Genomic DNA, 23,309 nt, shown 5'->3' with positions numbered 1-23,309 from the left:
CCAATGTAAATTTGAGTGTAGAATGAATATTATTAAACGAATGTAAAATGTCTTGGATAGTATTACTATCGGTAATAACTAGAACATCGTCTAAATACCTCCCATAGTATGTGATACGGGTTCGAAAAGGTGTTAAATGTATCTGCTCAATCGTTGAGAGATAGATCTCTGACATTAAGCCACTCAGGCTCAAACCCATTGGTAATCCAAAAATTTGTTTGTACACCTTGTCTCAAAAGGTGATGTAGTTAGCCTCAACTAACAGTTTAATTAAGTGAAAAATTTCCTTAATAGGTAGCTTCGTATAATTAATCGGTGTCGAGTTTTTATTTATCATATCCCAAATAATATCTAATGTGTATTCAACGTTTACATTCGTATATAATGAGGTAACATCTAGTGAGAATAAATTGTCATTGTCGCCGAGTCTACAGTCTTTAAGCTTATTAAATAATGTATCGTAGTTCTTAATCCCAAATTGTATTACCTGTCTAAAGGGTTTTATAATGTTATATACATGTGTGGCTAAGGATGAAAATGCTGAGTTCCTGTAGGAAACAATAGGTCGAATAGGAAACCCCGTCTTGTGTAATTTTACCTGACCAAAAAGTGCAGGAATATTGTATGTTCTGGACTTCAATTCCTTTAACTGAACCATAGTAATGTAGTCATGTTTTCGATACATGGTTAACGTTTTATTGTACTGATTGACCAAATTGGTAAACAGTGCCGGGTTTACTTCACGATAAGTGGAGGTATCCGACACAACTGAATCTAACTTATTAATATAATCATGTTTATCTAGTATTACCACTGTATCTCCTTTATCTGCCCTCTGTATAATAATGTCCTTATTTCCCCGAAGTTCTCGTAAAGCTGAACTGTCATGTGTATTCAATTTAGGAAGACGCGTTTCTTTTATGTTATCCACTACTTGGTTAACTTGTTGAATAAATACATCTTTTTGTGGAACATTACGAAGTCCAAATTTAATATCAATTACGCATTGTTTTTTAGGCAGTTTTCGAGGTGGTAAATTATAATTTAGTCCTTTGGATAAAAGCGAAATCTGGTCATGTGATAGTGTCCACGAGGAAATATTTGTAACCTGTTGATATGTCGGTTCGTTGGATACTGGGTGAGGGGGTGTTCGTGAACTAGCTGACATATTCTGTGGTAGCACGTTGTGTGTCTGTGGGGGGGGGGGGATCACCTAACTCGTATGAACTTGGTCACAAGCCCGCGACAATGTGTTAGCAAAAATAGACAAATAATCTCTATTTAAGTATCAGGTTTAACCCGATTCGGTAATTTTCATTCCTGTGATCACGACATACGGTCGAAAAGCGTTGTCAGCTTAAGGAAGGAAAATCGTTTTGAATATTTTCATTAGATTCTTTTAATTGTTTTAAATTGATTTGAATTGTGTTAAATTGATTATTTAATTATTTATATTTTACTCTAATGTACCGGTAAGTTGTCGATTTTTTCGTTTTTTCCGTTTTAATTTCTGGAGGGTATCATACGGAAGTGTTCTAAGCACTATATTGAGGTATACTCCTCTTATTATTTTACTAATGTTAAACTTAGAGACAAATACCATCATTCATAATTTAATCCAAATTGTAAATATTTTTAACATTCTATAGCATCAAAAATTTCCATTTATTTTGTGGATGGTTGAGGCCATAAGACAACAAATTCATTGTGAATGCATAAATATTTCATCATTACTGGCAGTTCCAGTGGAAGATTAGACCATCATGATGAACCTGCTGGATTACATTGTAGTTGCTTCCTCGATAGATTACTTGTAATGCTGTGGTGTTATTGTGGTTCCAGGGATTATACATGGAGAGCGATTAAGGTATTCCCCTTTACTGTTAATTGCTGTACTGTTGGGACTGTTCAAGTGTGAGGAAAAGTTGACTTCTTCATTGAGACAGAAATTCTTGATTTTGGAAACTTCCTGGATTGGACTTCTACTCATTTTAAATCTTCATGGTGGGCCTACAAGTATCAACTGGATCCTGAGATCATCACAATGTTATGTTGGGACTTTATAGTGACAGATATTTTCATGGTATTGCATTGTGATAAGGACATTACAAAGAGAATGAACTGACCCTCTACGAGGAAATCTGAGATAAGTGTACATCAACAATGTTCAGTGGTACGTCATTGTAAATAGGTTGCAGGGTTGCTGAGAAAGTTGGCTGGAACCACATAGTAAAACAAATGATAAAAAAATTAATAATAATAAGTAAATAGGCTATGCAAATTTTGTGACAGTGTACAGGCTAAAAACCCACAACTTTCTTAATTATTTTAGCATTAGCTGAGGCATATGATGCATAAAAGCAAGTTTATACAGCATCAACCAAAAAAAAAAAAAAAAAAACTTTGCCACTTCACTCATTTGGTCATTCCAAATGTTGTCTAATTCAGCCTTAAATTTATTTAAGTTACCATCTTCCACAACAACAGATGAAAGTCTGTTCCAGCAATCAACTACCTGCTGGCTAAAGGCAAACTTCACCTCGCAGGTACCTAGTCTCCAGATGCTGCAAATTGCAGAACTTAAGCATTTCTTCATAAGCACACCCCTTTGTTCTTCTCACCAATCTTGTTGCCTTTCTCTGTACTCATTCTAGCAACTATATATCCTTCCTAAAATAAGGCCTCCAGACATGAATACAGTACTCAAGGAGTGGCCTGACCATTTCCATATACAAAGGAATAATGACCTCCTCGTCTCTGCTAGAAAAATTTCTATATATCATTGACAACACTCCATGACCTGCTCTGGCAGCCCATCTACACTGCTCAGAGAACTTCATATCTGACTGCACAATTACCCCCAGGTCTTTTTCATTCTCCACCTCCGTGAGTGTAGTACTGCCCAGTTGGTACGTTTCTCTTGGGTTACTGCTACCATATGCAGTACTTCACTTTTGTCAATGTTAAAAGTCAGTTGCCACTTCTCAGCCCATCTGCCTAACTTTTCTAGATCCTGTTGCAGTAGCATACTGTCATTAGTTTCATTAACAATCTTGCTGACCTTTGTATCATCTGCAAACTTGGAAATTAAGATTGATATAACTTCATCGATATCATTGATAAATACACAAACCAACAATGGGCCCAGCACTGAACCCCGGGAGACTCTGCTAATAATATTAGTCCCATTTATTACCATTCTCTGCCATTTCCACTCAACCATCCCTTTATCCATTGCAGTAACTTGCCCTTAATACCATACCACTCCAATTTGTAGAGCACTCTTCCATGTGCAACAGTATCAAAATCTTTCCTGAAATCCAAGTATATGATATCAAAATTACTTTTAGCATCCAGTTCCTTTGTGACCACATCGAAGTATCCATTCAAATTGGTCAGACAAGACTTCCCCCTTAACAAACACATGCTGTGTCTGAACTATTGCTGCTCTCTTGTTTAGGTCCTGTATCACCTCTTTAACCAGTGACTCCATTATTTTCCCAGGGACAGAAGTTAAACTAACAGGTCTATAATTATTTGTGTCACCCACTGAACCCCGTTTGTGAATTGGGGATACATTTGCACATCTCCAGTCCATGGGAGCCTCCCCTGACTCTAAGGATGCCTTCATAATTATGGCTAAGGATTTCCTTACTTCCCTTGCTGCTTCCATTATAACTGGATAGATTCCATCTGCCTCAGCTGCATTTTTTATGTTTAACTTCAACAATTTCTCCTCCACTTTGCTCTCAGTAATCACAAAATCACTTAGCTCTCTGTTAGAGTTTGATAAACTTCTGGCATTCCCCCTTCTTGAATAACTCCTCATGTGTAAATGTAGAGGCAAAATACTCTTTCAGTTTATCAGCTACTTGAGCAGGATCATCAATAGTTCAACCATTAAGTGGACCAATCTAATTCATCCCCTTCCTTCAGAGTTTACATACACAGTCTCTGAGAGGAATTTTATCAGGGGGTACAAAGTTTCTTTTGGGCCCACTTCCCTTCTTCATTAGTCATCCTGTTTTTATCCACTATGGTTTTATGCCATGAGCTGTAAAGCTGTAAAGCTAAAAGGGTATGGAAGATGAGAGAGAGGCAGAATGGAGTGCTCTGTTGATTTTCTGCATTTGAGGCCATATGCTCCTATACTCCATCCATGATAAATATAAATAAAATAAAAGAGGATCAGAGAGAAGAAAGCACATTTGATTTTAATATCTTTGTTTATGCTATAATACAGATAAGGAGAAAGAATTCACATTGAAACATCATTTGGCAAAAGTGCAGCCAATAGCTTTGGCAAGAGACCAGAATGCTCAGCTACCATTATGGCAAGAAGCAAGTTTTCTACTCTTAGTCTGTTCAAAATCTAGTTTGGACTGATTAATAATTGTTTTACAATCATTGCGAGCTTTGACAGAAAATGAAAATTTCCTGCCAAAATTTCATTTTCATTTTCTGCCTAAGAAAATGAAATTTTCTTAGGCAGAAAATGAAACTAAAGAATTGGAAACAAGCCAATTACGATATGCAACATTCTTCTCTTGAACAGCCTTAGCACCTTTATTAGAAAACCAAGGTTTAGATAAAGGATGAGATTTTAAAGTGGAGTGCGGTATAAAGGATTCCATTCCTACAAAAATAATTTCACTGATACGATATGAACAAATGTTGACATCGGAAGTTTTGAAACAGTAATCCGACCAAGGAAATGAAAAAAAGAAATCTCGCAGGTTGTTCCATTTTGCATTCTTGTAATGCCAAATAATACCAAACCAATGCCAAAGATACCATCTGCAATTCGATGTGTGTCTCACAGTAAAGTACTAACCTATTCCTGAACAAATGACCAATTTTCTGTACACTCTGATGAACACAAACTTGATATACACAAAGAAGCATTCATCTATGTCAAGGGGTCCATCATTTTGTCCAAACCCTTATCCTTCTGAACCACACAAGATCACAGAAAGTGAGCTTAATGACCTCATCAGAGATCTTGAACTGACGAAGAATAAGGCAGAACTTTTGGCCTTGAGGCTACAACAGTGGAATCTTCTAGATAATTCTGTGAAAGTGATAGCATTTTGCACTTGAAATAAAGACTATGATAAATTCTTTCAAACAGAATGCAAGCTCACTATTTGTAAGGAGGTTGATGATCTAATGGCAGCAATGAACATGAAGCACGTTTCCAAAGAAGGCCGACTATTTATAGACGTTCCTAAGATTAGCCTTAAGACTGTGTTATTACACAATGGAAATATGTTGCCTTCAATATCTCTTGCATATGCCATCTTCAAAAAAGAAACATGTGCAAACATGGAGAATCCTCTTAGGTGTAAACTTTCAAAAGTATGATTGGCAGATATGTGGTGATTTAGAGGTAATTGCCATTTTATTAGCATTACAAAAGGGTTACACTAAGTATTGTTGCTTTCTCTGTAAGTGGGATAGTTGTGCCAAGGTATGCCCTATGAGAAGAGGAGTTGGTCTCAATGAAAATTATTAACATCTGGAATGAAGAACATAGAATTTGAACCTCTGGTAGATCCAAATAAAGTTTTGCTTCCACCCTCCACATCAAACTGGGGCTTGTGAAAAATTTCATGAAGGCTTTGGAAGTGAGTGGTCCTGCATTCACATACTTGCAAGAGAAATTCCAAAGACTTAGTGCAGAGAAGATTAAGGCAGACATTTTCATTGGTCCACAATAAGGCAACTTTTCAAAAATGAACAGTTTGAATGTGTCCTGAGTGATAGCAAGAAATCAGTATGGAAAGCCTGTTGAAATGTTTCAACTGGTTTCTTAGGAAATGTTACAGCCGGCAACTACAAGCAGTTTGTGGAAGATCTCATTACTTCTTACGAAAAACTGGGATGCAACATGTTATTGAAGATGCATTTCTTGCACTCACACCTGGATTTCTTCCAGCCAAACTGTGGTACCATTATCTACAAACTTCTGAGAGCTTCCATCAAAATATCACAGAAATGGAATAAAGATACAAAAGCAAATGAGCTGCCATGTTAGCAAATTATTGTTGGAGGGTGAAAAGGGATTCTCTTGAAGCTGGATACAAGCAAAAGGTGAAGCTACGTAGCTACATCTTACTGCCGTATAAAAAAATACCTTGTATAAATATAAAAAACTACTTTTTTGAAAACAAGATTCAATCTGCCATTTTAAGCACTATTTCTATGTTTAGCACGCCAAAATCTGTAAAGTAAACTTCATGCCCGTATAAAGATATGACCCAAAATTTTGCCAGTGTGATATATAATAAAATTAACTGAAATATAATAATACTACCACTACTACTGAAATATCATTATAATTCAGTAGTAGTGGCAGTATTATTATATTTGGTTATATTTCAATACAGGAATTATAATATAACCAAACGTCAAATATTCATCCACTTTGTATACATTAAATTACTGTCTTGGGGACATTTTGGTTCTTCTTGTTAGAGAGAACAACTTTCAACCTTAAAGGCTTCAGCTCATGGTCACATTAGAGACAATACAATTGTTGATGAATCTATTAAATTTTCTGGTAACAAGATTGCTAACAGAGAATAGCCATTATGTGAAAAAGAGATTAGTAAGGCCAAAAATATTTCAAGATTACTGTACTTTTGAGAAAGAGCTTTTACAAATGTCTTCAGTTTTAAATGTAATGCTATTTAAATTAAAATATTATTATAGAGCATATTTCTTAATGCAAGAGAGAGAGAGAGGTAGGATAGGTAAAGAAAAACGTTATAATGTTTTACAGGTGGAAATGTTGCATAAATGTTACATGGGCTGTTTTTAAAAAGTATATAAATAATGTGACTTTGAATTGTCACATTATTTATATAATGTGAAATTTATAGGCCATTCATGGCCTATAAATTTCATGATACTACAACAATGGCCTGCTAATTATGACAGGGGTTACAAGAATGCAATAAAAAGTCGAAAAGTTGCTAAATAAAGTAAAAACATATCTTTTGCTTGCATGTTATATTTTCAACAATAGTAGAACATTTAAGTTTTTATTTTAACTAAGAATCAATCTCACTTGGGTAAAACTATAATCAAATACATACATCATAAATTTTAAACAATAAATATGTAAACTGTTAAGAGATGTACACACTCAATGCCACTTACCTCCAACATAGCATCATCCCACAGATCAATCTCAGTCTGCTCAGCATTATTAAAATTATTTTTGTATAACTGTAGAGGTACAAAACACATTTTTATTTAAATATATTGATTATTATTTATATATCCATTATTTATAAATGTAAATTCATCTCTTTATTTCTTTACAATTATATTCATCAGAGAAGTCTACAAAACTCATTTTTCACAAAATAAATTTTCTAAATGTGTGATGAAAATAAATACATAACTCTACAGTCCTTTAGGTTATTAAATAATATATCTTAGTTTTTTTATCCTGTTTAAAATGGTATAGCCTATCTAAAGAGTTCTATAATACTATATACATGTGTTGCCAAGGATGAAAATGCCAATTTCTCTAAGAAACATTGGGCCAAATAGGAGATCCGGTTTTTATGCAGTTTTATCTGACGGAAAGTGCAAGAGTGTTGTATGTTCTGGCCTTGAATTTCTTTAACTGAGAAAGTAATGTAGTCATTTTTTTGATATGTGTTAACGTTTTTAGCATTAGCATAGGCACGTAATGCAAGAAAGCAAGTTTATATAGCATCAGCCAAAAAAAAAAACAAAAAAAAACTTCTTATTTCACCCATCCACTCATCTCCAAATGTTTGTCTAGTTCTGCCTTGAATCTATTTAAGCTATCAACATCTACAATGACAGATGGAAGTTTGTTCCAGCAATCAACCACTCGCTGGCTAAAGGCAAACTTCTGCACATCCATCCTACAACTGTCCTTCCTCAATTTCAATTTATGCCTTCTCTGATGATTATTCTGAGCAAGAGGAAGAATCCCATCAGCACTGAGCATGCTCAAACCATTCAAGGCTTTATACACCTCAATCAGATCACCTTGCAGGTGCCTAGTCTCCAGACACTGTAATTTGCAAAACTTAAGCCTTTCTTCGTAAGAGAAACTCTTTGTTCCATTCAGTAATCTTGTTGCTCTTCTCAGTACTTGTTCCAACAGCTCTATATCCTTCTTAAAATGAGGCCTTCAGAACTGTATACAGTAATCAAGGTGTGGTTGCTAAATAAAGTAAAAGTGGCCTGACCATTGCCTTATACAAGGGGATAATCACCTCCTTATACCTGCTAGAAAAATTCCTGTATAACACTGACAAGACACCATGAGCTACTCTTACAGACTGTCTGCACTGCTCAGAAAACTTCATATCTGCCTACACAATTACCACCAGGTCCTTTTCACTCTCTACCACTATCAGTTTAGTACCACAGACTTGATACATTACTCTGGGGTTACTGCTTCCCATATGCACTGCTTTACATTTGTCAATGATAAACTTCATTTGCCACCTCTCAGCCCATCTGCTGAACATTTCTAGATCCCGATGCAGAAGCATACTGTCATTAACAACCCTGCAGACCTTTGTATCGTCTGCAAACTTGGACATTAAGCCTAATATACCATCATCAATATGATTTAAAAATACAGAAAACAACAATGGACCCAACACTGAACCCTAGGATACTCCACTAATAACATTAGTCCACGAAGAGCAGTGTCCATTGTTTACCACTCTCTGTCTTCTCCCACACTCAACCATCATTTAACCATAGCAGCAATTTGCCTCCAATGGCACACTGCTCCAATTTGTGCAGCAGTCTTTGATGCGCAACAGTATCGAAAGCCTTTCTAAGATCCAAATATATGATATCAAAATTATTCTTTTGCATCCAGTTCCTTTGTGACTACATCATAGTATCCAATCAAATTGGTCAGACAAGACTTCCCCTTAATAAAACCATGCTGTGTCCAAGCTATAACTGAAGTCTTGTTTAGATGATCCTGCAATGGTTCTTTAACCAGTGCCTCCATTAGTTACCCTGGAACAGAAGTTAAACTAACAGGTCTCTAATTACCTGTGTCTCCCTTTGATCCTCCTTTGTGAATTGGGGTCACATTTCCACATCTTCAGTCCATGGGTAGCTCTCCTGATCCAAGGAAGCTCTCATAATTATGGCTAAGGGTTTGCTTACTTTCTTTGCTGCCTCCTTTAATATAACTGGATAGATTCCATCCACCACAGATGCCTTTCTTATGTTTTATCTTTAAGAATTTCTCCCCCACTTTACTCTCAGTTATTACAAGATTATCTAGCTTACTACCAGAGTTGAATACACCTCTGGCATTCCCCTCCCTGAATAACTCCTCATGTGTGAATGTAGATGCAAAATATTCATTCAGTTTGTTAGCTACCTGAGCAGGATCATCAACAGTTGACCCACCGATATCAAGTGGACCAATCTGATTCATCCAGTTCACTTCCTTCTAGAGTTTACATAAGTAAAGAACTCTTTGCTGTTTTTCTTTGCATCCTTTGCCAAAGATTTCTCGTATCTTCCTTTGCCTGCCTAACCTCTTTTATGACTTGGTTAAGACCAGAAAAGAGTCTATCACAGGCTTCTGAGTCACCTATTATTTTATACGTATACAAATGCATACGTATCAAATGCACTTGCTTTCCAGGCTGCTGCTCATTTCAATAGAAGCAGTGCAAGAATCACTTTCACCTCTGCCAGCAGCTTCTGTTAATCTATTAGTCTGTGTATCCTCTGAAGAAATGTATTGTACTGATTGACCAAATAAATAGTACCGGGTCTATCTTCAAGATAAGTGGAGGTATCTAATATATTTATTTCACACCAAACTAACTTAACATTTCACTTGCCACTCATATACATTGTATGCACTGCCTCATTATTAATTAAGAGCATAGCCCTTACAGATTCTTTCATTTCTTTCTTGTCTATCCTTTCTGTATACACTGCATTCCTCACATTCACGTTATGAATATGAATGTGAATTCACATTCAGATATAATTCCCTTATATCTGAGTGACACCATGTCTTTGACAACCCCAAATGATGGGAATTGATGACTTCACCAGTACTTCAAATTCATCAAATTTTATTTAGTATTCTCCAGACCAGAAAGAGACTAGCAGACTAGAACAAAACTAGAACTGAAACTAGAATGCATTAGCTTAATTTATGGTTTAGCGTGATATACTTTATTGATATTTTGATCATATGGGGATGCCTGTTACTGTCAAAAGCAATGTTCGTTAACTTTAGCATAATTAGAATAAGATATTAAAAGATTTTGAATGGTAGAATATAGTGAATTTTGTTGCTTATTGGGTAGCAATTTCACATAATTCCACTATGACTCCATCAAAAAAACAACTGTGTTTAAATAGGGGATATAATTAAATATAATTAAGTTTTGATGCTGTGTAAAGCCTGTTGCATACTGAAAGAATGTGTGGGTGTGTGTGTCATAAATTTTTCTCAATACTGTTTGATTGACTAATAATCTAGGAAATTTTATTGATTTTAATTTGAGAGTGTAGATTTATCTGAAAGGTTATAGCAGAACTTACTAGTAATTTGGATTTGAAACCATTACTGAAACTGATAAAAAAATCAGAAATCACAACAGCTCATGTATAACTGTTAACAAAGTAGAAGATTTTTTTTTTTTTTTAACTGGAGAAAAAAAAACTAAGAACATTTGCAGATTTTAGTATATACATCCCACAGTGAGAAAATAGTTTAAATTTATTTAAGGCCCTGTATCTAGAAGTTTATTTGTATTTGCCCAGTTATATGCTACTGTATTCTTCAAGTTCAATGTAAATATTACTGGCCAAGAGGGTCCCTTAGGTCCATATCAGATTGTGTAAGCATGCTACACTGTCAATTGTTTATGTCAAAGGATTAGCAGTAATTTATGTGCATCTACATACTGACTGTGGAGTGGAGATATTCAAAAGGCTATTGTGGTGATACGAATCCCATATGGGATTCGTATCACCACATACCATTACCGAAACTGATAAAAAAATCAGTTTCAGCAATGGTATGTGGTGATATAGGATACAGGATCTAACTAGTGGAGAACACTTTTCCTTGCTGAATCATATTATAGAGTTCCATAATCTAATGTGGACTGAATGAGTGTTCAAATAGTGTGTTTTAAGCTATCAGCACCCCAGGAATGTTAAAGATAAAATCCTTAAAATGTTCAGTTCTTTCTCGAATGTATTTGTACCTTTTAAACATATCCCAGAAGGGGTTACTTTTTTATCTAGGGTTATTCCAATGAGTTTTGCCCTTTGTTTAATGGGAATAATTTCTCCTCTGAATTTTACTTCACCATCTGGATGTAAATTGCATTTCTGGCAAAAATATATACAAAATGTTTTTTGAGTAGAGTGTCTGAAAGCATCATTATTCCCAAAGCTATGTTTAAGCGCTCTCTCTCTCTCTCTCTCTCTCTCTCTCTCTCTCTCTCTCTCTCTCTCTCTCTCTCTCTCTCTCCCCGCCCCCTCCTTTTTTTTTTTTTTTTTTTTTAATTTCAAGGCAGCAAAAAAAAAAAAAAAAACACAGACAGTGTGAAGAAACTTGAGTGGTGTGTGTGATTCGGGGGGAGGGGGTTGATATAAGTAAAGTGAATGGTAGGAGAGTTTCTAGCTTGCTTGAGCTGGGCAGGAGGTATCTAGTGCACTCCTGTCCGTTAGATACACTTGTAGAAGGCACCAGAGATATACTTGTGTCTAATAGCTAGTGCCTAGACATTTAACTATTAGTAATTCTGTTATTATTGAAGTAGGTCTGAACTGGAGGGTCTGAACTGGAGGCATTGCAATAGATGCAATTGCATCCTAAGCTCTGAGTGGTGATGTGGTGCCAGTAGGTTGTTTGTTTGTTTGTTTGTTGTTTGGTTTTTAGGAGCATTAGCAACTAAGGCCATATTGCTCTGGAATATGCGGTGGTCATTCCCTGACCTTTCCGCATCCTCCGTATTTGGTGGTGACGGGCTCGAACCCTGGTCTAAGCATAGCACACACAAGAAGTGTGTGCTACGCACTGCTGCTCCTTCCCACCTGGCTACGGAGGTGCGAGTAGGTGAAGTGGATGTAATGGCAAAGCACTCAGTTGGCAGGGTGTGTGTGTGTGTGTGTGTGTGTCCATAAGCGCATGTGTGTGGAAGGGGGAGAAGACCTTAGATGCAAACTAATGACTAGAATTCACTATCTACCAAGGGATCTTGAGTCGCATCTAGTAGATAAGCAAGAGGAATACTTAGCCTTAACTGATTTTGCCCGGGGATTATTTACCAGGTTCCAAACACTAACCACTATATACAGAAGATGAATGGAATGAGACAAACCAAACCTGCAAATAGCAGCAAGATGACACAGAGCAGCTGACTATACAGACCTTGGACATAAAGATCTACAAAATGCATGAGATAAACACGTGACAATATAATATAATGTCTAACCACAAGAGGCATAATTACTGCCAATGGAAGCAAAAACACCTTTAAATAGTCATGACATCAGAACAAAGGGACACTGCTCCAAAACCTTGCAGCATAGACCCACTACAAAACGACAGAAGGTAGTGTAAAGACTAGTAAACATCACGGAAGGGATAAATCCCTAAAGCCAGTAGACTTGATTATGACACCCCAAGATAATGACCAGATAACAGGACCCAGACCACATGCAGTCTGGAAGGATGACATCCCAGATTTAACCCCTCTATTAGTGGCCTACCTGGACAGGACTCAATGGCCCATTTTTCAGGGCCTGCAAAACTGACAAAGACCATATACGGTGGCACTCTCCCGCCAGGACAGCCTATTGGCAACCCAAATCTGCACTCTCTTGAGCGGATCTTTCTTCCGAAACTCCTGGGAAGGGGAGTAGAGGCTTGCCTCTCCTCCCTGCTCAGGAGTTTGGGAAGAAAACTATTTAAAGGTGAGAAAGGGAGGGGAGGCTTGCATCTCTCTCTTTCTCCCCTCTTCAATTTTTCTCACTCTGGTGAAGCACGGGCATGCCTCACTGCCCTGCAGGAGCCATCTACTCTATCAGCCCCTTACTTCCAATTTCTTCCTCCCAACTTTTGTCTTCCACAGCATTTAGCCTTACACGTCAAAAATTGAAAAACAACAAAATTCTTGCCGGAACCTATCTCGCATTTAAAACTCACTTTTTACCATAAAGCCCCACATTGCATACTATTAATACTAACTTGTTAAGTATCACTAATTCCAACTGTGATCCTTTTTTTCCCCTAGCCACTGAAATCTCAGGAAAGTAAGTGGCAGGACCTGCCAGAGTACAAATACTGGTAACAGCCAGCCGACCTCCCCATGGCTGGTATTGGTAATGTTGGGTCTCATTCGGTGGCTAAAAGACCAGACGAACAATGGGCACAACACACTATATGGTACATACTCCACACACTTTTAAATCAAAAAAGAAGAACCCGAAATCTGGAGCCAACCCCTGGTGGACTCCAGAAATCAGTGCCCTCCGCAAAGTGGTAACCAAAAGAAGAAAGGAGTTTCAACGAGCACGCAGGACGTGGCCAGAAGCCGAAGTAGAAGCCCTCAGGCAACATTATAGGGAAGCCAGAAACCGATACACGGACGGCATCCGGAAAAGTAAGGAACGAACCTGGGAATGCTTAGTGACAACAACTGGAAATGATGACCCTTGGGGAACAGTCTACAGGGTTATTACCAACAAACTCCCTAGGGGGGAGGTAGTGACTACCACACAAACCCTACAGGGTCAAATGACAACAACTTGGGAACAATCGGTGGACAACATCTTGAATGCCATATTCAAGGAACTGGCAGTCCCAACTCTACAGGAACAAAATCATCTCTGTCAAGAAAACCTGAACTACAATACACAAATCATGGAGCCCCCCTTCACCATGGAGGAGCTCAGTACTGCTGCCGCCCGGATAAAAAAGAGAAATGTCCCGGCCTAGACATGATAGAACCCGAAATACTTAAAAAAGTAATAGAATATACACAACAACTTCTATTGACCCTGTTCAACAGATGCCTAATGGTAGGGAAATTCCCAACAAAATGGAAAACGGCCAACATCAAACATCATGAAGAGTCCGACTAAGAAATCAGAGTGCCCGAAATCCTACAGGCCCATCGCACTTCTTTCAGTAGTTAGCAAATTATTTGAAAGGCTACTGCACAAACGAATCCTCCAACACTACGAAGCAGCTGGCCTCCTAGCTGGGAATCAGTTTGGATTTAAACCGGGATCCTCCACAACAGAAGCCCTCAGAAACCTAACTAACAAGGTCAAAGAATGTGACAACAAATATTTCCTCGTAATAGCGATTGATTTTGCCGGGGCGTTCGACTCACTCTGGTGGCCGAGCGTCTTGGGCAGACTCAGGAAAGCTAAAGTACCCATCAACCTCTATAAAGTCATAGAAACGTATCTCTCACAAAGAAAAATTGAGATAAACACTCCATACAAAAAGATCGCAAGAACAGTACACAGAGGATGTCCACAGGGGTCTGTATTGGGCCCACTCCTCTGGAACTTGGTATTTGATGAGTTCTTGAGAATGGACCTAGGCGAAGTGGGGGTGCAGGCCTTCGCAGATGACCTGATTTTGACAGTGCAAGCAAACTCCAGAGCCCAATTGGAAATCCTAGCTAATCAAGCCCTGCAGATACTCCAACAGTGGGCCAAGAAGAATTTCTTAACAATTTCACCGACAAAGACTGTCGGCACTGCTCAAAGGAACCCTGCAACTGAGACGACCACCCCAGATTAAGATTGATGGGACAACTATCAAGTTTGCTAGTCAACTAAAACACCTGGGTGTCATACTAGACAATAACTTATCCTTCCAACCACATCTCAAATTCCTAAGACAAAAGATCAGAAACTACTCTGCAATGGTAGCTAGGGTCACAAGGCGAGACTGGGGTCTCAAAAAGCGTACCCTAGCCTTATAAGATCGCAACCTTCCTCCCAATAATTACATACGCTTCAGCAATCTGGTATGACAAAACTGCCTTGGTCGTAAATAAGAGAACCCTGGATGCAATTCAACGCACTATCACCCACGCCTGCAGAACGGTGAGTAACCCAGCGCTTCAGGTGATAGCAGCAGTACTTCCACTTGATCTTGAAATCGCAAGAACAGGACTCCTCTACTGCTTATCTAAGGGAATAACCACCACTTTCTTGGGATTTACAATAGACCCAACAAACAACCATAAGGCAGAAAAGATCCGGCTTCAGTCTCACCTGCTGCAGGTGTGGCAGGACAGGTGGGCAGAAACAACCAAAGGAGCAATCACCCACAAGTTCTTACCGCAAGGAGCATTAGCAACTAAGGCCATATTGCTCTGGAAAAAAAAATCTATCCAAACTTGAAAAAAATCTATCCAAAATCGCCTACTTGGTTTTTCCCGGGGTTGCAAACAACATACTTGCTAACTGGACACGGCCCCTTTAACGCAAAGTTAATGGACTTCGCCCTTGTAGAGGACCCATGCTGTACATGTAGAGAGATCGAAACCTGGGAACACCTCATGTACGACTGTCCGCAATACGAGGATCTCAGGTGCATTCTAATCACGAGTATAAGATACCTCCCCAGAGGGCAAGAGTTTCACCTACTGGATTCAGAGGAGGAATACAGAGCCTTGACCAACTTCGCTCAAGAACTCTTCTCAAGAAGGAGAACACTATATACAATACACCAGGAGTGAAAGACGACCAGCCAGATAACAAATCAAAACATCCTTTAGGACACACCCCAGAATGAAAATTATGTGGAAGCTACTAGCTGCCTACCAAGAAACCCAGCCTATGTACCAACAAATATGAGATCTAAGTGAAACTGACAAATATACTGAATGAAGATAGAGAACCAAAACAAAAACATTCAACTTGGACGGGATACTGTCCCACGAGTGACTCTACTACCGGACTTATGACTACACTACGACTGATGCAGCCTCACTGCCATGTAGCCAAATGGCGTTCTCTACCAGCTCCCTTGCCTGGTACATTTTTTTCCTATCCCTGGCAGGGGGGAGGAGGAGATGGTCTTCCTGTTTCCTCCCTCCCCTACCACCCCATATATTTCACCTGGTGAGGCATGGGCATGCCTTACTGACATCTGGGGTTGCCTTCCCTATCAACCCCATACTTCTGTCTTTCCCCCCAGTCTTCAGTCTCTTCTCCCTACTCTGACTAATACGCCAGCGTAAACCCCACATAACTAATCAAAATTAACGATTTCTAAACTGAAAACTGAATCATATCAACCTCTCCTGGCTTTTCTAAACTTAAGTGTCCCCGTTGTTTTTTTATTATTTTATTATTTTTTTTTAAGGTCCTAGCCACCGAAATCTCAGGAAATTAGGTGGCAGGACCTGCCAGAGTGCATATAAGCTACTGGGTTCCTGGTCTGCCTCCACGGGGCGTAAGTGGGGCAACGTTGGGCCCCAATTGGGGTTTAGCGTCTAAATGACCAGAAGAACAATGGTACATGACATTAAACGATCCAAGACCCACACACTTTTAAATCTCTGGCATTTACAGCATACTGTAACACACCACAATGTAAACTACGCGGAGATGGGGGAAACCCCTGGTGCCGCTTGACCCTAAACACACTTACACTTACTTACACTTTTAAATCCCTGGCTTCTCCGATACATAGAACATACGTGGAGATGGGAGAAATCCCTGGAGCTGTCAGACCCTCAACATACCTAATACATTTCTCCTCCTGTTGTTTTTGTCTGAATGTTCCTTATATACAAACCACAGCATTTTTCCTCTTCTTAAATACTTTGTTATCTAATTCCAAGAAGACTTTGTTATCTAATTCCAAGGTTTTATTTTGAATAAAGATGATTTCATTTCCCAAACAGGAGGGCTGTTAAATTGGGCAGCCTGTTCTCTCTATATTAGTATTAGTATTAGTAACGGCCGTATGGTGCAAGGAAGCCTATGGCTTATGCTGCACCAGCCAAAAAAAAAAAAAAAAAATCCGAACAAAACAATGATAAAAACAAAAATTAAATAAATAAATAATAATAATTAATAAATAAATAAAAATAATAAAATGAAATTAAAAATTAAATAAAAAGGAAATTAATCCTATCATCCTATGCGCTTCCCTTACCCGAAAGTACTATCCAGATGACCTTTGAATTTCCCCAAACTGTCGGCCTCTACCACCCATGAAGGCAACTTATTCCAGTAATTTATAACTCGCTGGCTAAAATAAAACTTCCTGCAGTCCAATCTAAACTTTTCCCCGCGTAACTTGAATTTATGTCCCCTAGTTCTAGCATTATTTATAATCTTGAAAATTTTGTCCTCATTCATTTTACTGATGCCTCTCAGAGCCTTAAACACCTCAATCAAATCTCCTCTAAGGTGTCTAGTTTCCAAACTCTGCAACCCACATATTCGAAGTCTTTCTTCATAAGGACGCCCTTTTGCCGATCTCACCAGGCGAGTTACCCTTCTTTGCACCCTTTCAAGAAGCTCGATGTCTTTCTTTAGGTGCGGTCTCCATACTTGAACACAGTATTCCAAGTGTGGTCTAACATAGGCCTTATATAATGGGATTATCACGTCCCTATCTCTACTTGCAAAAGTTCGATAGATCATCGATAGGACACCATGGGCCTTCCTTGCAACCTGTTTACAATGCTCAGAGAATTTCATGTCTGACCGTATCGTAACACCCAAGTCCCTTTCCTCCAGTACTGGGTTTAGTTGAACTCCACCAAGTGAATAAGTTATTTTGGGATTACTGTTTCCCAGGTGTAATACCTTACACTTTGTTGGATTAAAGCACAACTGCCATTTTTCTGACCATTCTTGAAGTCTATCTAGGTCTCTCTGAAGAAGCTCAGCTTGACAGTGATCATTAACTACTCTACCAATTTTAACATCATCTGCAAATTTAGACATCACGCCCTCTATCCCTTCATCAATGTCGTTTATGAAAATTAAAAACAACAGTGGTCCTAATACTGATCCTTGGGGAACCCCACTTCTTACATCAACCCAATCTGAGGAATAGCCATTTATCACAACCCTCTGCCTCCTGCCCTGAAGCCATCCTTCTATCCATCTAAGGATTTTCCCAGTGATTCCAACCTGTTCCAGCTTATAAAGCAACCGCTCATGTGGGACTGAGTCAAAAGCTTTGCTGAAATCTAAATAAACAATGTCGAAATTATTCCCTAAATCCAGCTCGTGAGTGACCCTTTCGAAATAGCGAACCAGATTTGTTAAACATGATTTTCCCTTTACAAAACCATGCTGAGTATCCTTGAGAATTTCAATTCTATCCAAATGATCCTGAATTCCACCCTTGATCAATGCCTCCATGATTTTCCCTACTACTGAAGTCAGACTGACAGGTCGATAATTTCCCACTTCACTTTTAGAGCCACCCTTATGTATGGGAGATACATTTGCACTTTTCCAATCCAAGGGAATCTCCCCAGAGTCTAGTGATGCTCGCATAACCAGCCTCAGTGGTTCAATGCACTCGCTTGCCACCTCTCTCAAGATTATAGGGTATATTCCATCAACTCCAGGAGCCTTACTAGTCTGTAGGCTTGAAAGTTTTTTCATTAAATAATCTTGCGAAATTTCAATATCATTAATTACATATTTTTTAACTTCGCTCCCACAATTTCCCATTGCCACAAAAGGCTTTTCATTTGTAAATATCGATGCAAAATAACTGTTGAGTTCATCTGCAACGGCAGCTGGTGTATTTATTACTATCCCCTTTCCCTTACGTAAAGGTCCGATCTGGTTTGTCCTGCTCTTCTTGGCATTTATATATGTGAAGAATTCTTTATCCCCCCTCTTTGCTCTGTTTGCTAGTGATTTCTCATAAACTGCCTTTGCCTGTCGAACCTTTTCTGTGGCTCTATTACACACCACCTTTTAGCTGTTATAAGCTTCAGTACTTTTTATTGCTCTGTAACGTTTCCATGCCACCTTTTTCTGCTCAAGTAATGTGGCAACTTCACTATTCATCCAACTTGGAACCCTTCTCGTGGAGTATTTTTTTAATGGTATATACGCATTCAAGGCATCTGTGATTAATGTTTTAAAAGCGTACCACAGTTCAATTGTATTCATTCTCTGCGCGATATCTACCCAGTTAATAGAGGCCATGTAGTACCTTAAGGCATCGTAATTTCCTTTTCTGAAATTAAAACCCATTCCTTTGCCTTTTACTTCTGCTACCTCTCTCGTCATCATCCACCGTAGAACTCCGTGATCACTTCGTGCTACTGGTTCCTCTACTGTCAGCCCTGTTATGTCATCTGATTCATGTGTGATGATGAGGTCTAGGATATTCTTTTCTCTAGTACTTTCCCTGACATGTTGATACAAATAACAGTCATCTAGTTGATTTAAAAATTTTGTTCCCCATGTCGAGTTTCCTTCCCATTTACTCCAATCAATTAGAGGCAAATTGAAATCACCCATAATAAGGCATTGACGCTTACTTGCCCATTCCATTTGCATGTAGAGGCTTTTGTCATAGTCTTCACAATCACCTGGTCTGTAGATTACGCCTACTCGCATTGTACCTTTGTTTCCAACTATCTCACACCATACAGACTCTATACTAGCATGTGAAATGTCTGAATCTGGGAAAGCTATCGTCGCACTCAGGCTGCTTCTGATAAGAAGCATTACCCCACCACCCCTTCTATCTACTCTATCCTTCCTAAATACATTATACAAGCCGTACTGAAACTCATCATCCCCAATTTCCGGGTGGCACCACGTCTCCGTAAGCCCTATTATGTCCGCGTTACTTGTTTTAACCAGCAGTTCGAATTCGCTCATTTTATTGACGACACTTCTAATGTTACTGTATAAACAATTAAGATTTACTGTTCTTGTATATTTAACAACCCTAACACAACCCTTGAAGTTTTTTAGGCTCTCTTCCCTGATATTAGCTACCTGCTCACGTGAAACGTCTTTGCCCCCAGAATATCTAGATAATACGTCCAGTTGGGGTAACAGATAAGAACTCTTAAGGTATGTGCAAGAGTTACATTGACCAATATTATCAGATAAACGCGTGTCAGTATTACCCACATCCCCCCTAACTAGCAGTTTCCCTGAGCCTTTAAGGTATCCTCAATAATACTGGCAAAAACTTTTGCACCACCTTTGTTTAAGTGTATCCCGTCTCTACAAAACAAATTCCTTCTGCCTACAAGTGTGGGCCATGCTGATAGAAATTTACCCCCCAAAGCCTTGCAGATTCCTTCAAGTCTTGAGTTAATCCACAAGGCTCTTAACATATAATCCCTCCTATCGTGTCTGGGCAGAATTGCAGACACATAGACATTATGGCCTAGCTCGCGACATTTCCTCAGCATGGTCCTGTATTTTTCCAACAAATCGTCAGATCGTGTACGTTTAATATCGTTTGTCCCCACATGAATAATAATATTTTCTTTACCCCCTTTAAAATCTGACAGTCTGTTGGTGACATCATCAATAGTTGCTCCCGGCAGACATACCCTGGTTCTGCTCCACCTATCTTTATTACAAAAAATATTCCCCGTTTCCCTGACAATGGAGTCTCCTAATAAAACAATGTCCTTTCTAACCAGGGTAGTTTGCACTTGGTTTTTCTGTTTTGAGGCTCGAATCGGGTGTGCATCACTTGGTAGATTGCTGGAGTTTTGAGTCCCTGACGAGCTCCCAGAAGCATTATTTTCGAGGGCAAGCACTCGTTTTTTCAGGGACTCAAATTGTTCCATCAGTGCACCAAATTGTAATTTAAGATCAGTGCACTCCTTACATCGATCACAAAGAAAAGAATCCCCAGGTGAGGTAGGATTAGTCACCAGGTCGACCTTGGAAAACATTCCACAGGTTCCACAACGGATTAAATCATGACTCACCCGTAAATCGCCATCTGCTATTTCCGTGTGACTCACGATACCCTGTGACGTGTTTAAGGCAGATCTCGTAACAACCATTATAAAATTAAATAAATATCAATGAAAGTAACTTTAAAAAATTATATCTATAATATTATTAAAATCAAACAGTTACAGGAAAACCTATAACAAAATAATCCAACAATATTTAAATAAATCAAATATTTAAAAGCACTATCCAAAAGTAAACCACTTAACTGAGGAGCCCTGTCTAAGCGCGTCCGCTCACCTCGAATGCCAACGTACGAATCCTATATCTCACAGAGGGAACAGGCATAGACAAATAAGCCATTTTTACATAGTGATGAGGCCGAATTACGCATTCATTCATTGATTCATGGCCAGTCGGCAGGAAGATAACATAAATAGCTGATGTAAACCACAGTAATGTCTTGGAGTTAGCAAATATGAGTTGTGGTATGAATTTTTTAGTGATTCTGCCTCTGTCTCCCTGATTCCATCTTATCTATCATCACCATGAGGTATTTTCGTATTCTCTTCTTTCTTTTCTTGTTTTACATATTTTGCAAAATCCAGACCAATATCCATTATTTGGACAGGTAGCTTAGGTATCAAAATATAATCACAAGGTCCCATGGGAACCTTTCAGCCAGTATCTGCTGATTCCAGAAGGTCTACCTAGTATAATTCCAGATGTTCTGCATGCCTGAATCATCATCAGAAACATTTTTGGTTTTACTGTGGCTAGTTCTAGACACTATCTCTCGGCTTCTTTTTAGTAGCCATATGCTACCTGCATATGCACTGAGCATGAACACACATTTATACAGGAAGATAAAAGCTTTTCCTTTTATTCCCTAGCATGTCCTTGCTACCTAATTACCATGGATAGGTTTTTTTTTTTTTTTTACGTATTCAGCTATGTATGTGATGGCCATGAATGAATGTGAGCTTACAGTCCAATACAACACCTAGATATTTTACTGTAGTTACATGAGGTATGGAAAGAGTATCCTCCCCCAAACTTGATTATTGGTGGTATTTTTGCACTACAATTACTCTTCATATCCATTATTTTTGTTTTGTTGGGAGACAGTAAGCTTATGTTTCAGCCTATGTGGCCAATTTGGTGAGTATTGTCTGTGCATGTTTATCCAGCTCTCATCTGGAGTTTCCAGTAATCAGGTTGTCTGCGTGCACAGTCATGGGAACATTCTCAAACTTTTTACTCAGCCAGTCACCTAGTACTATGTTCCAGAGATGTGGACCCAGCAGAGAGCCTTGGGGAACCCTCTGTTCCAGTTTTTCTGTCTTATAGTATGCTGTTTTTATAGCAGCCATTCTATTAGTGAAATAGGTTCTGTTATAAATTTTCTGGGAGCAGTTATTTACTCTGAAGTGCTCTGACACTAGAGTCAGTCTAAAACACCCTAAAAATCTATGAAGAACCCAAGTGTATGTTTATGGGAAGTTCTTTGTGCTAATGTGGCTACTCAGTGAAGCATGTCCTCAGTAGCCTTGGTCTTTCCTAAAACCAAATTTGTAGGGTGGCTATGCTCCATAATTGCATTCATTCTAGCTACACTTATTTTTCATATATCTTACCCAGCAGAGGAATCCAAGTCTAACACTTCTAGAGATGTGAAAATGTTAAACTTAGTTAGAGTGAAGTGTTCAGCTACTGCTAGTAGTATGCTGTAATTAAATAGCATATTAAACTGAGGGAGGCTCTGGACAGTATCTGCTGCACGTGATCTGCTATCTGATCCTGTTCTTTCTTATAATTGGATAATTTCCTTATTTGAGAATTCTGCTTGTTTGATCACATTTTTCTGATTTTATCATCTTAATGGCAAATAAACTCATTTCATTTGTTGTGAAGGTGCGTTTCCTGCTAAGCTTATTGGCCAGAGGTAAAGGATGGACCGTTCTTCATGAATTTCCTACTTTTGAATTGGTTGATGCAGTAAGGGTGGGAGGTCAATGTTTGACTTTCTGTTAACTGTGCTATAAATCATGATTTATTTAATGTGATCAAATTTTTTGTGATTATAAAACCATTTACTTTCCTGCCATTTTCATCTGTCCACTGATTATGTCACAGTGCTGACTTTGCATGTGCAAAGTCATTTGAACTCTTTTTTTTTTTTCCTAACTTGGTTGAGCATTCTCTCATACTTGGAATTACTATGAGGAACTGTTAAAATGCCAATCATGACTTGAGATAATTTCTTATATTTCAGGCTTCCTTGTGCATGTGTCAGTTCCTTACCAAGGATCAATGATTATTGATTCTGTTTGATTTGATTCATTAACTTGTCCATTTAG

General features: G+C 38.5%; 1 protein-coding gene across 1 annotated transcript in view; it reads right to left on the bottom strand.

Annotated features, from left to right (window-relative positions):
- Positions 1 to 23,309, bottom strand: part of LOC150083028 (DNA-dependent protein kinase catalytic subunit-like) — a 183,460-nt gene that overhangs the window by 60,799 nt on the left and 99,352 nt on the right. Inside the window, exon 6 of the mRNA XM_090378361.1 lies at positions 7,165 to 7,233. Within this exon, the coding sequence (XP_090234487.1) occupies positions 7,165 to 7,233 (69 nt within the window). The remainder of the gene's footprint in view (positions 1 to 7,164; positions 7,234 to 23,309) is intronic.

This window comes from Mastigoproctus giganteus, chromosome 7, assembly GCF_048544385.1.
Source record: "Mastigoproctus giganteus isolate SK-2022 chromosome 7, ASM4854438v1, whole genome shotgun sequence".
Lineage (NCBI taxonomy): Eukaryota > Metazoa > Arthropoda > Arachnida > Uropygi > Thelyphonidae > Mastigoproctus > Mastigoproctus giganteus.
The sequence above is the reverse complement of the archived record's forward strand: the minus strand, read 5'-3'. Positions and strand labels throughout refer to the sequence as shown.